The sequence below is a fragment of the Marmota flaviventris genome, chromosome 14, assembly GCF_047511675.1.
Source record: "Marmota flaviventris isolate mMarFla1 chromosome 14, mMarFla1.hap1, whole genome shotgun sequence".
Classification (NCBI taxonomy): domain Eukaryota; kingdom Metazoa; phylum Chordata; class Mammalia; order Rodentia; family Sciuridae; genus Marmota; species Marmota flaviventris.
In genome coordinates this window covers 14,804,480-14,819,093 of record NC_092511.1, presented here as the reverse complement: position 1 = coordinate 14,819,093, position 14,614 = coordinate 14,804,480, and the positions used below count along the sequence as shown (strand labels likewise).

The following is a 14,614-nucleotide window of genomic DNA, read 5'->3' as shown; positions in this document are numbered from 1 at the left end:
AGGATATACAATTCTTCAGCTCAAGTCACCACCAGAGGATGAACAGAACCACAGAATTCTCATGTCAAAATCCCAAAGAAAAAAATAATGATCAAATGACTGATGGCCTATGTGGCTGTGTTGAAGGAGCAGATCTTAGAGAAGGAGGGCGCTGCCTGATGAATAACCCAAAACTCAACAGCAACTGTGTTATAGCACTTAAGAGCTTACCAGAATTCTGCATGGTCAACTTACAGAGAACCTAAAATGGCCACCTGTATGAGGTCTGCAGCAAACAGGGCATGCAGAACCTGTCCAATTCCTCAGTCAATGATTTTTAGTAGTTGGAGCAACTTCCAGAAGCAGCTGCAAATGTAAGGTGGCCATCTGCAAACACCTGGGCTGGCACTGGAAGTAGATAAACAGGAAATACACCAGGAAGCCACTGAGCAGGAACAGGAAGACATATAGGAACTCCATCTGGGGATTGTCGATGATGGGTACCAGGACCAGGCCGAGAGAAGCCAGGAGCATGATGACAGGGATGAAAGTGGGGACCTGCAATGGGCAGAAAGTGGGCATTTGGCCCCTGAGAACTGAGTGATGAAGGGGGGCCTGGAAGGTGATGTGTGTTCTCTGTCTCTGTCCCTCCTGCCTGCCTTCCTGTTGCTCCCACAGGCCACTAGCTCTTCTTCCCCAGTCTCTGCCACAACACCACAACTGGGCTAGCAGGGTAACTGTGAGGCTGCAAGGAACATTTTAGGTAGCAAAGGCTTGAGGTGCAGAATGAACCTTTCTGTGCTATATGAAACCAAATGTGTACATATATCCTCTGTATTCGTGTCCCAGTGTTCTCCCTCAGGGTCCTCCAGAGGAGAAATGGGTCCCTAGCAGAATCAATGCCTTGGTATCTAGTTGGTCCTCCCTCTGTTCCCCCTCCAAAATTCTCTACCAAATAATGATAGTGGCAACCTCTTATATTCTTCCTCTGGGCCTTAATGAAATTGTGGCCCAAAGGTCTACCTTATGTGGGAGCCAAGGGTCAGAAAAGCCCTATGTCTATTTCCAACGACTACCTTGTAAGTTCGGGGAAGGTTCTTCATCTTAATCCGCATGTATAGGAGACAACTGAAAGTGGTTCCATAGGTGATCCAGGATAGGATGCTGCAAGGAAAAGTCTAGATCAGGATTTCCCTGATGGGCTCTGACTGGATCAGGAAGAAATGTTCAAAGAGAAGGAGTGTTTGTATTTTTAGAAAGTACAGCCTGGTGGGAATCTCAAAAAACCCCATGCTCTCTGCAGGGTCCAGCACATTCATAGGAGAGTCCCCCTCCCAACCAACCTTTCCCCTAGAGTTAGTGACATTCTCTGTCACATTCCCCAATTTCCACATGAACAGTGCCCCCAATACTCACTATGTGTTTGATTTTATTCTCACCATATAACGGCTTTATTCTTTCTCATGGGGAAAAGATAAAAGGAAAAAAAGCTTGTCTGTTACTTAGTGTTCTTAAGAGAGTCACATCAAGTTCTGTGTGTTCTGTCCCAGATTAATTAAAAAGCAAAGAATGAGAACATGTAATGCCTGAAAAATTACTGAAAACTCTCTGTGTACCCAGACATTATCGTTGCCTGCTGGTTACGTGTCTGCCTACTGACTATGCTTCAAATGAGTTCATGAAATTACAGGTTGATATCACAACAGCTTATGGCTTCTGTCCCGGGGAAAATAGTAAGGTCAGTGTAGGTCTGCCCTGAGTTCGATAGAAGTTATGTTGGTCCAGAATGCAGACCAGATTATAGGAGGAAAATCATGCCAAGTCCAAGGGCTACAAGTAATGTTAATGATGCCCAAATATGCCTTAATATTATCTTAATATCAGAGTAAAGGAACAAGTAAAAAAGAAAAAATGACAAAGCACGAGCCTTTGTCTGTCTCTGGATGAAACATTCAACTTATTGAATTTTGGGAGAATGAACAAGAGAAGAGAGAGCCATATTTAATTTTGGAAACTGGATAAAAGGGGCTGAAATATATGAGCACAGAAGGGTCCCTGAGCCTTGTGTACGTGTGCTTGTTTACACCCATGCATGTGTGTGAGTGTGTACACATGGAACTCAAGAAGTCTGCATGCAGTTGTTACATACATGTGCATGTGTGTAAGTAGATGCAGATAGGGGCTCCAGGAAAGCACATACACGTTTCTATATCTGTGCACACATGTTAGTATACACACATAGGGGAATACAGATACCCAACCTGGGAGAACAGTTTCACTTGCCTCATTAAGTTCACAATGATGCTGAAGTTTCCTGGGATGACCAAGACCAAAGCCACGGCCATGGTGAACATCAGGGCTGGAGCTGGTGTGAGGCGACGCACATGAACCATGGACAGAAATCCAGGCTGGGAAGCAGAGTCAGGTGTCAGGCAGGCCCCAGGAGAGCCACAGCGGGTGTCCCTTTCCCAGACAAGCATGCTCTGGACACTGGTGTGCCTAACCTAACAGCCACTGATCATTATGGCTTCCCAGGTTTGGTCTCTGTGATTTACTTGGAGTGACCAGGTACAAGGAGGAAAATGTAGAGCAGGTATGGATGGATCATGGGAGGAATCTTAGATTATTTTGAAAGACTGGAATACTGCCTATCAAATATACAGTCTTTCTTTCTCCATCTCTGCAGGAGGAATACAGTTCCCCATCCATTGATGTGAGCCAGGCCATATCACTGGCTTTTGGCCAATAAAATGTGACCAGGTCTAAGTATATTTGCACAGTTTGTCTCAGTCTCTTGAATCCCTGACACTTGCTCTAGGCAAAAAAAAAAAAAAAAAAAATGCTCCAGAAGCCACTACTGCTTTGGCCTGCATCCCTGAGATAAAAGCAGACTTGGTCCAGTGCAAGAAGAGTGACACATGAGCAACAACCAAATGTCATAGCCAGCCCCTGGGATTTAAGGTCATCTGCTATTCAATACTATTATTAGAATGGAAGCTAACACAGAGACAAAAAAAACTCTGGGGGAAAGGTCATTATATGCCCTCTGTGCCTCATCCTGTGGCCTCTGTACCTTTGTCATACACAAACATCCTTATCACTGACACCCTTCACCCTGCACTACCAGGACCGTGATAGCCCTGCACCTGGAAGTAAAGGGATTGGATCAAAGCTGACTGGTATGCAATTCTGAGTCCTGCTCTCAAAAGAAAAGAGGGCCAAGTTTACTGGGGAGTCCTGGTTTGGGCCAAATGTTAAGCTCCAGGCAGGAGAGAGTTGGCAAACCTTCCAGCAGCCCTCCTGCAGCACCCATCACCTTGCCTGGTCCCAGAGCCATCTCTCACCATGTGGCCTTCTCTTGCAGCCACATAGCACACACGGCTGCCACTGAAGAATATCCCATTGACAGAACCAAATGTTGAGAGTGCAACAGCCAAAGGCACCATCCAGGCCCAGGACCCCAGAACTTGGTTCCTAGGACAACAGAGGGGAACTCTGTCAGCAACCTGGAAGAAGGTCACAAAGCCCCATGCAGAAATGAAGCAAACAGTATGTTCAAAGGCAAGTTCAAATACACACCAAGTGCCAAACTTCCTCCATCCTGGAACCTCTGTGGGGTGTCCAAGGGACACAGCAAGTGACTCACTTACCCCCAGCTCACAGCCACAGCATCAGAGGAGAGGATCTCACTGGATGACAGCACTAGCAGGTAACTGATGTTGACCAGGACATACAGACTAGTGACCAGAGGGATGGCGATCATCAATGCACACACCAGGTTCTGCTGCAGTCAGGAACGGGAGGGCATATGTTAGCCAGTGAGGTCTTTCTGGACACCAGTGCTGAGCTTGTCCGACTGTAGGGCATTGTGCCAGGTCCTGAGGGATGAGAGTCAGATGCACCTCCTCCATGAGCCCACAATCCCCATGGGACAGGCACACATTCAGGAAGATAGGCTGGGGGCCTCATGAGGCACTGGGCAAAGATCCTAGTCAGGCATGGTGGTACAGAGGGGTTGCTGGGGTCGGGGAGAGACAAAAGCATCACCAAAGCGTCCAAAATAAGGAGGACCTTATGCTGGGCTCTACTTGCATAGAAGAGATTCAAGCAGGTGGAAAGGAGAGAGAATCTAGGCAGGGCAACCATGGTAGCCAACTATAGAGAAGAAGACAGGAAAGTTAAAGATCCTAGTCAGGCATGGTGATACACGCCCATAATCCTACAGACTCAGGAGACTGAGGCAGAAGGATCACAAGTTCAACACCGGCCTCAGAAACTTAGCGAAGCCCTAAGCAACTTAGTGAGACCCTGTCTCAAAAAGGGCTGGGGATGTGGCTCAGCAGTTAAGCACCCCTGGGTTTGATCCTGGGTTTAAAAAAAAAAAAAGATCTCATGAGTCTGTTTTGCACTAGATAGAATCCTCCCCTAATTAAGCATCTGCCACTGATTAGCATATCTTCTCCTCTTCAGCTTTTTTTTTTTTTTTTTTTTTTTTTTTTTTTACAAAAAAGGCAATTTCTAGACCTCTCTGCCAAGGTTGAGGTCAGCCAGCAGAAAACCTTGAAGGTAGGGATGGAAGAGTGAGCCTGAGGACATTGAGGATGGAGCTATCATCTCAGGACCAATTTCAGGTCCCCAAGGCTGGCCTCAGTAATGAAACTCTCCTCACTCCTCCTTGTTTTTCCTTAGGACACAACATGCCCTCCCCTTTCTGGCCTCCAGATTCATTTTCATATTGCTTTTATGGAACTATGTAGGCACAAAACACATTGCACCTTTGAGGCAATGGATCTTCATATGGTGCAGGTCCTTTCTCAGGTCCCTTACAGCTCTAAAACCTGGGAATCTGGGCATAAAAAGAAATTGCCCCAACTACAGCATGGGCATTCTAGTCAATTCTTATCACCCCAGTGCTGCAACCTGATTGTGCCTAGGTCTAGACAAGGCCACCTGTAGCAAAGGTGATCCAGGATTGTCCCTCCCCTTGTGGGAGGCCCTCAACAAGGTGAGCACCCAGCATGTATGACTTACCCTCACACATAGTAAGAGGCAAGGAGCCTGGTATGCTTTTACACTTGACCTCTCCCTGGGCAGTCTTCCAACAAGGAATGAACTGTGATAATGTCAGAGCCCTGAGGTGTGGTCTGGATAGGATTCTGGCCAAGATATCAAAAGAGCAGTCAGATCTCCAGATTTCATGCTCAGGTACCTTAATTCTTCATACAAATCCCTGGGAATCTGAACCTAATGCTATCTTATTGGGGAGAAAAAGTATGAAACTAACAAAGATTCTCCTAATATGTGCTTTAGAGGGCCAAGTTAGAGTTAGAGCAGAATCTCAAATGCTAGCGTTCAGAAGACCTGCTTAGATTTTTGTTTTTAAAAACATTCATCAAAAATGTTCTGAGCCAGGCACAGAGGCACACGCCTGTAATCCCAACAGCTCTGGAGACTGAGACAGAATTGTGAGTTTAAAGCCAGCTTCAACAACATCAAGGCACTAAGCAACCCAGTGACACCCTGTCTCTAAATAAAATACAAAATAGGGCTCGGGATGTGGCTCAGTGGTCGAGTGCCCCCAGTAAAAAAAAAAAAAAAAAAAGAAGAAGAAGAAAGAAATGCTCTGATATAGCAGGGATCAGCAGACTATGACTATGGACCAAATCCAGCCTGCCATATGGTTTTGTTAATAAAGTTTTGTTTGAATACAGCCAAATTCCTTTGTTTTCCTGTGGCTGTTTCCATACTACCACAACAGGATTCAGTAGTTGTGACAGAAACTGTATGACCCACAGAGTCTAAGATCTCAAATTTCTGATTCTAATCCCTACTGTAAGCGTGGGAGCTTGTCTTACCCATCCTTAGGCCCTGTACCATTTCCCCAGCTCAGCTCTGAGCCCAAGACCTGGATTCAGAGAAAGGCTACTATCGTTATGATATGAAGGAGTCAATCCATGAATGCCTCTGTTCTGAAGCCCTCTGCCCATCTCAGAGCCAGCCTGACCACATGCTATCCGTTCCCCTAAGAGCTACAACTGTACAGCTGTTTAAGGCACTCAGAGCCCAAGCTTTCTCCATGGATCATGGCAACACTGATACCTGAGAGCCATCTGAGGAGGCAAAACAGCTAAAATGGCTTCATTTTACAGGCAAAGAACTGAAGTACAAGAAATTATATGCAAAAATAAAACTTAAGTCCAAGGTTTTTCTCTGTTTCCCCAACACACACACACACTCTCTCTCCCCTTGGACTTGGGTCTCCAAGAACTTCTTCTCCCAAACTTCCCTCAAGAGAGCCTTGCCAAGACTCAGAAAGTTGCAGTGGCCTCTGAGCCAGCCCAGTGGACCCAGGGCGAAAGCTTTGAAGTTCTCATTCTGTGAGAATTTAAAACCCCTTCAAGGGAAAAAGAAACCAAACAAATAGCATCCTCAGAAAATAAATGTAGAACAAAAACTTAACATCCACAGTACCCAAACATCCAAATGCTCCGAGTCCTGAGGTGCCCTGAAGGACTAATCAGTTCCAGGTTCATGAGTGGTGTGAGCAGGCAGGACTGGCTTGTTCTCTTGTCCCAAAATATGCTATAGCCAGTAGTGTTTCCCAGGTTTCAGATACTATGAATTATCTGCTACAATGTGCTGGAAAGAACAATTTAGGAAATATTGACCATCAAGCATGACCTCTTCCTAGCAATTTGAAGTCAAAATAATGTCCCCTCTAAATCTCAGTTTTCCCATGTGAAAAATGGGTGATAATGCCTACCTCACACGTAGGAAGATGAGACCCTGGGTATCATAAAGTTCTCTGCTTTCTTGAGAGGTCGTTATTTAGACAGTGAATTGAGCATTCAAGTCTCACAAGTGCAGGATGGAAACCCTTATTTCTGGCTGGGTTATTTGTGAATTTGGACACCCCAAATTTAAATAATCAGAACTTAAGTAGTTGGAGCTGTCAATTCAGAGATTTACCCTCAGAGTGGCAACATGGACTCACCTGTGGATTCTTAAGTTCCTCCAACATATAGTTGATGCTATTCCAGCCTTCAAAGGACCACAGCCCCTGGTAGAAAGCCATGCCAATGCGCCCTGCCTGCTGTGTTGTGTTGTGGAAGGCAGACAGAAGGAATTCTGTACGGGCATGGCCCTGGACTAGCACCACAACCCCACCCACCACAATGACCAGCAATGAGAACACTTTGGCAGCTGTGCATACATTCGTCAGCATGGTGGCCAGCCGGGAGCTCCAGAAGTTGACCAGCATCAGCAGCAGAATGCAAGAGGCAGCCACACTCTTGACTACAGCCTGGGGAACTGAGGCGCAGCCAGGGTAAAAGGGAGCCAGTGCATACTCAGCAAAACTGAGAGAGATGGCAGCCATGGAGGCTGGTCTGCCCACGAGCACAAATATGTAGACGTCCAGGAAGGCTGGCAAGGAGCCAAATGTCCGCAAGATGTAGACATACTCTCCCCCAGATTCAGGAACCAGGGCACTTAGTTCAGCATAGCACAGGGCACCCAGCATTGCCAGGAGACCACAGAGTGCCCAGATCACAAGACTGGCCCCAGGGCTGCCCGTGTAGACCAAGACCCCCTGTGGAGACATGAAGATGCCAGAGCCAATCATACAGCCAGCAACCAGGGACACAGCGCTCCACAGACCCATCTCCCTCCTCAGCAGAAGGCCCCATGCTCCACTGCCCAATTCTTGCCCTGCCACCTGAACACTGCCATTTCTTTCCTTACGTCTCTCCATCTCAGAACTTCAACAGACACTACCACCGTAGTGATGAGAGGCACTCACGTTGGTGAGAGGCCACAGCTCTGGTACTTATTTATAGGCTTCCTGAAGGAGTTAATGATTATAGCACTGGAGAGCATCTGAGCCAGCGTTCAAAGAGCCAGGGTGTGGTTTAGAAGGAGCTGATCCAGGCAGCACCTGTCTGACTGGGACCCCCCCAGACAGGCAGTCTGCAGGAGCTGCTTGCCAAACAGTCCAGCAGAGCAGAAGAAGTCAAGGAAAGAGAGGTTTTAATGGAAACCTCTGTTGCTGGCTGAGGGTGTAGCTCAGTAGTAGAGCACTTGCCTAGCTAGCATGGGGAAGAGCCTGGGTTCCATCCCTCGTACTTCAAAAAGGAAAAGACATAAAAGAAATCTGTTTCCAGTTCCACAGCAATACGTGGTGAACCACTCTCAGAGAACTGCTCTGTACCCAAGAGCAGCTGAACAGCTGCACATCAATCAGGAGCCTAAGACATTCTTAGGACAGTTTTCTCAACCAATTTATCAGGAAACATAGTTTCCAATACAGACACCCTATAATGAAAACAGCATGAACCTTTCCTTAAAAAAGAACCAAGATGGCCAAAGGAGAGGATCAAGATAGTCCAGGACAGAGCTTGTCCCTAGCAAGAAGGGAGGAAATGTTTAAGGTGCAGGTCCTGGGATGAGATGGTTGAATTCAAATTCTGGGTCTAGGACCGCACAGTTGTGTGACCTTGGACAAGATCTCTGAACTCCACCTTACTCACCTGTCAAATTATATTAATAATAATTCCTATCACATGAAATTGCTCTAAGGATTATAACATGTCCCATTTGAAGTAACTAAAATTGTATAAAATGCCTAGTGAGCTGTACTTCAGTTAGCCATTACTAAGAGTTTTATTAGTGCATCTAGTGGGGGGAGGGTTGATTAGAAGACTAGAGAACTTATATATTTATATATATATAATATTAAATTATATATTTAACACTAAAATTTATTAATCTAAAAATAATGTTGTTTTCAGGTTAGAGTATGTAACTATTATATGGATCAACTTTTTATTTTTAAAATATTAGATAATAAACCAGGTGTGGTGGCACATGCCTATAATCCCAGTGACTTAGGAGCCTGAGGCAGAAGGATCACATGTTTGAGGCCAGCCTCAGCAATTTAGCAAGGTCCTGTTTCAAAATAAAATCTAAAAAGGGATAGGGATGTAGCTCAGTGGTAAAGCACCCCTTGGTTCAATCCCCAGTACCAAAATAATAATAATAATAAATAGACTATTTACTAATATTGTGATAGAAGGGCCACTGGAACTCACCATCACTGTGAGAGTAGAGATATGACATCCAAAGAAGCACAGAGATACTTGCAGTCTTCTGACAGGTTGGTCTAGCTCAGGCCAGCCACATGGACTACTTGGATCTCATGCACATATACAATTATTAAAGCTCTTCACAGATGCAAGGGGCGTCACTGCCACAGTTCCTGGGATGCCCATCCTCACCTCCCACCTCTGTTCCAGTGAAGATTATGGACATAGGTCCTCCAGGAAATGTGAAGCCATTTTCTCTGGAAAATCCCTGGAGAGGGAGCCCCCCAGTATTCCTGCTCAGCTGGAAGAAGAAGAGGAAAAATAAGTAGATGCGAGAAAAGCAGGTAGAAAAACTGGAAAGAAAGAAGATTAAAAGAGAGAGAGAGGGAGAGTCCTGAAGGCGTAAGAAAGAGCCTTCCTAGCAGTATCCACTGGTGAGATTTAACCTACTATTATATAACTAAGACATCAACTTTTCAAACTCTCCTTCTTCCAGGGCTGTTGTTGGCAGATGTTGTGGAAGTTAGACAATTGCAGAATTTGAGAACAGTCCACAAGATTATCCACACCTCTGACACCAGTTGCAAGTTTAGGTGACCCAAGACCATACTTGGGTTCCATAACGTACTAAAGGACCTACAGAACCCACTGAAAGCTTTCATACACATGGTTATGGCCTATTACACCTAGGGAATGTGGGTTAAAATTACCCAAGGGAGTAAGTACATAGAGCAGATTCCAGGAGGGTTCCAAACAGATCTTCCACTTGTCCTCTCCCACAGAGTCAGTGTGATCCGCTCAGAAGCAATGTGTGACAACACATACGTGATTTTCCAGCTTATAGGAGCCTGGGTGTCCAGAGTCTTTATTGAAGTTGAGCTTCTATCATTAGGCATGGTTGATTGCTCACATGGCTAATCTCAGTCTCCAGTCCCCAAGAAGGGACTTTATGACCCAGATCCTCACCCCAAATCACATCATTGCTATTTGGTGACCCAAGATCCCCAGGCAAATAAAGACACTTCTGTCAAGAATGACATTTCAAAGTCTTTAGAGATTACCTTCCAGAAGCTGAAAGCAAGTTCCAGACCTCTCTTTGGGCCAGGTTAAATTCTTTTTTATTTATTTATTTTTTGTTGTAGTTGAACACAATACCTTTATTTCACTTATTTATTTTTATGTGATGCTGAGGATCAAACCCAGGTTCTCGCACGTGCAAGGTGAACACTCTACCTGCTGAGCCACAACCCCAGCCCCAGGTTAAATTCTTTACTGTACAGGTATAGAAGAACCTGTGGCCTAAAGAACATTATGAGAACATAGTAAAGATTTTCATTGTTGTTTTGGGGATGGAACCCAGGGCTTCATGCATGCTAAGCATATTCTCTACCACTGATCTACACCCCCAGCTCCTAAAAATTATTGTAATCACTCATTTTGTCATGCAGTATAATTAAAGAGGAAGGTTCAAAATACCAGGCTTGGAGAGAAGAAGGTCTTCTCTCCCCAACTTTGTGACATACTTTGTCATCTCAATATGGAACTTCACGTACCCATATTCCCAGAGATGATCAAAGTGGAATCACATAACAGGGTCACATCTTCTTAGTACTCAAAGCTGACTGAGTCCCCTGAAACCTCACCTAAAAATAGAACCTGAAGCATGTAAATCTTTACTTTAAGGAGATGGGTCCTCCCTATGAAGCCCAGAGTGCCCCCAAACTTCTGACCTCAAGGAATCCTTGGGGAAGTAAGAATTTCTGAATCACTGGGATTATAGTGGCATGCCACTGTGCCTACCTATTGGGGGCCCTCCTTTATACAAGATTGGCTACAATAGGAAACTCCAAAAAGTCTGCCACTCCCTGAAAACAACAAAGTGTGTGTATGTGTGTGTGTGTGTGTGTGTGTGTGAGAGAGAGAGAGAGAGAGAGAGAGAGAGAGAGAGATATCCTGGGAATTGAACCCAGAGATGGTGAAATTGGACCCCCAGCTGGTAAATAAAGATGGTTCCATCTCCTGCTTTTTAAGATTGACTTGGTGATTTATTGCAATCTTACCATAACATTTTCCTTCTTCAAAGCCTCTGTGGTGGCTTTACAGACATGAGCCACACCAAATTGGAATTATAGGCATAGCCATATCAGATGTTCTCTCACAGGTGGGCTCAAATTGGTCATCGCAGGAGGTCAAGACCCTTGCAAAGCAAACAGCTCCCACAATTAGAGAGGGAGGGTACCTCACTCTGCATCAGAGGATCTGGGACTCTTGTGTGCCTGAGAGTCACAGCCTTGACTCTGGTGATCATCTCGCTGAGGCCTCCAAAACGTTATGGTGAGATTGCAATAAATCACTAAGTCAATCTCTTTTTTTAAAGGATTTTTTAAATATTATTTTTTTAGTTGTAGTTGGACACAATAACTTTATTTATTTGTTTTTATGTGGTGCTGAGGATCAAACTCAGGGCCTCGCACATGCTAGGTGAGCAATATGCCACTGAGCCACAACCCCAGCCCCAATCACCAAGTCAATCTTAAAAACAGGAGACAGAACCATCTTTATTCACCCAGCTGGTGGGCCAAGGGGCAGGCTGCAAGTCTATACCCTTTGACACCATCTAAGGACTAGAGTACACCTTTATAGTCCAAAACCACATTAATCGTAAGTGGCTATTGCTATGATTCAAAACCATAAACAGGGGCCTGGGGTTGTGGCTCAGTGGTAGAGTGCTCACTTGGCATGTGTAAGGCAGTGGGTTCGATCCTCAGCACCACATAAAAATAAATAAATAAAATAAAGGTATTGTATCCATCTACAGCTAAAAAAATTTTTTTTAAATCCATAAACAAACATCATGGGATCTAAAATAATAAGCAGAAGGGGAAGTGGGTCAAAACCTCCCTACTTGAGTACAAGTTAAAAAATGGTTACTAACGTCTAGACAATCATTCTCTGACCAGGGTACATTGTCAAAAAAAAGGGAACCCAAAAGAGAACAATTTTACATTGTATAAGAAGAACAGAACACTTTGCATTTGTAAGCAGGATCAGGATAGCAGTGGTGGAGTTTTCTCATGGGAGAAGCATTTCGTACAAGACATGGAGTCTCAGGGTAAAATGGGGTCTGTTCAGTCATTGGCCACGTAGCCTGGCCCATAACACTACCACCGAGTTACATTCTTAGCCCCTTTTTATTTCTTTCAAACTTTCTTTTTCTTTCTTTCTTTTTCCCCCTCTCTTTCCTTCTTTCTTTCTTCTTTTTTTTTTTTTTTTTAGTTTAAACAACACAAATTTATTATCTTAAACAGCTCTGTAGGTCACAAACCCCAGTGTTTATAGGTCACAAACTCTGGGCTAAAAATCATGGTATCGTATGTGTCTTCCTTTTTGAAAGTTCTTGGGGAAAACCCATTTCTTTCCTTATTGGCATTGTGGGCAGAAGTCATTTTCTTGCAGTTGTAGGATTGAGATTTCCACTTTCTTGCTGGCTGCCCGCTGGAAGCCATTCCCAGATTCTAGAGCCCACCCATATTTATTGGTTCATGACCCACATCTTCCATTTTCAAAGCAGCAACTGGTAGATCAAGTCCCTGTCCTTCCTCAAGTCCTTCTTCCTTCCAACTTGTCTCTCTCTCTCTAGCTTGAAAAATTCTCTGTGTTGAAGGACACATACGACTAAAGTCCATCCCTTTTTATTTTATTTTGAGACAAGGTCTTACTAAATTTCCTAGGCTGGCTTCAAACTTGCAACCTCCTGCCTCAGTCTCCCAAGTCACCAGGGTTACAAGTGTGCACCATTGTATCAAACTAGCAATGAGGGGAAAAAAAATGTCAGAATCAACGATTTTCTCAGAATTCTGAAAACTGAGCAAAAGCTTGCCTAATCGGGGAAGTACCTAAACTAGGAAAATAGCTGGATTCTGATTAAAAACAGGGAACTTTGTGTCATTTTAACTTATTCTGGCATCTCCTACTCTCACGCTCATCAGTAAAATAACAGCCTCAGTTCCTAGTATCAGAAACTGTCCTGGAGGAAGCAGGATGGGAGCTCAAAGAATTGTAACTGTTGTTTTTTTAATTGTTTTTATTTGTTTTAATTAGTTATTTAACTGTCTGGTAGATCTCTGGAAGATCAGCTCAAAGGCTTGCCTTTATGTCACCTAACTTGGAACTTGGCCAGGGTGGAAGCAGCAGGCAGCAGTTAATAACAGGACAAACAATATGCTAACCAAAGTTCTTGGAAGGAAAAGCTGGGGAATGAGATCTTTTGGGGAATAAGGGTTTTGGAAACCTCAGACATATTTCTGAGAATCTATATGGCCACATCCATACCAGGATGTGTACATACTTGGAAAAACCCGAGAAGTTTCTAAATTCACCTCTGTTTGATCTTCCCTCAAGTTTCTGTGAAAACAGAAAGTGAAGGCTAAGGCAGGGTTGTAGACTGCCTATTGCATGGTAAAGATGTGCCCCAACATATACACAGAGTCCATGTGCAAACACTGGGAGTTTTTTGTGTCAGGTGTCAAAGGAAATCTCTCTTTAATCGTTACTAAAACCCATGGAAAATGGAATCTAATTGAGTGTACAGAAATAAACCCATATGTTTATGGTCAACTGACTTTCATCAAAGGTCATTCAATGGAGAAGCTTTTTTCAACATATGGTGCTGAAGCGCTGGCTATCTATACAAGAAAGAAGGAACAAGTGCTCACTTTAAGCAGCACATGTACTAAAACTGAAATGATGAATATGAAAAAATTCTATCTCACATCATGTACAAATTAACTTAAAATGGATCAAAGACCCCAATGTGAGTTAAAATTATAAAATTCTTAGAGGGAAAGATTCTTGTAAATCTTCATAGCCTTGGATTAGGTGATGATTCCTTAAATATGCCACCACATTCAAGCAACAAAAGAAAAAAAGATAATTAGAGTTTATCAAAATTTAAAACACTTCTGCATCAAAGGATACTAGCAAGAAAGTGAAAAGGCAACACAAATGATAGATAATATTTGCAAATCATGTATCTGAGAAGGTTCTAATACTCTGGATCTATAAATAACTCTGAATAAAAAAATCCTAATTTTTAAAAATGGGCATAAGATTAGAATAGACATTTCTTCAAACAAGATATTTAAATGACCATCAAACACATGAAAAGATGCCCAACATCATATGCCATTAAGGAAAAGCAAATCAAAATCACAATGTTAGTAAGAATGTGGAGAAATTTGAATCTTCCTGCACTGCTGGTAGGAATGTAAAATGGCAAAGTCACTGTGGAAAAATAGTTTATCAGTTCCTCAAAAATTTAAAAAGAAAGTTACTCCATGACCCAGGATGTTATTTTGCTTTCTGTTATTGTAACAAGTATCTGAGATAAATCAACTTAAAAACAGAAAACATTGCTTTGGCTCACACTTGGGGAGGCTTCATTCCATGGCTGGGCAGATCCATAGCTTTTAGGCCTATGGCAAAGTAGCACACCATGGTGAGAGAGCACAGTGGAGCAAGCCAGTACCCCATGGCAGCCACAAAGCAAAAGC

At 43.7% G+C, this 14,614-nt stretch overlaps 1 protein-coding gene across 1 annotated transcript; it reads right to left on the bottom strand.

The window, feature by feature from the left end:
• Positions 1-224: 224 nt before the first annotated feature.
• Positions 225-7,732, bottom strand: LOC114094595 (b(0,+)-type amino acid transporter 1-like). Its single transcript, XM_027937736.2, has 6 exons — positions 6,974-7,732; positions 3,630-3,763; positions 3,324-3,453; positions 2,263-2,387; positions 1,056-1,143; positions 225-537 (listed from the first exon to the last, which is right to left on the bottom strand). The coding sequence occupies exons 1-6, from the start codon at positions 7,730-7,732 to the stop codon at positions 307-309; spliced, it is 1,467 nt and encodes a 488-aa protein (XP_027793537.1). The 3' UTR covers positions 225-306.
• Positions 7,733-14,614: the final 6,882 nt, after the last annotated feature.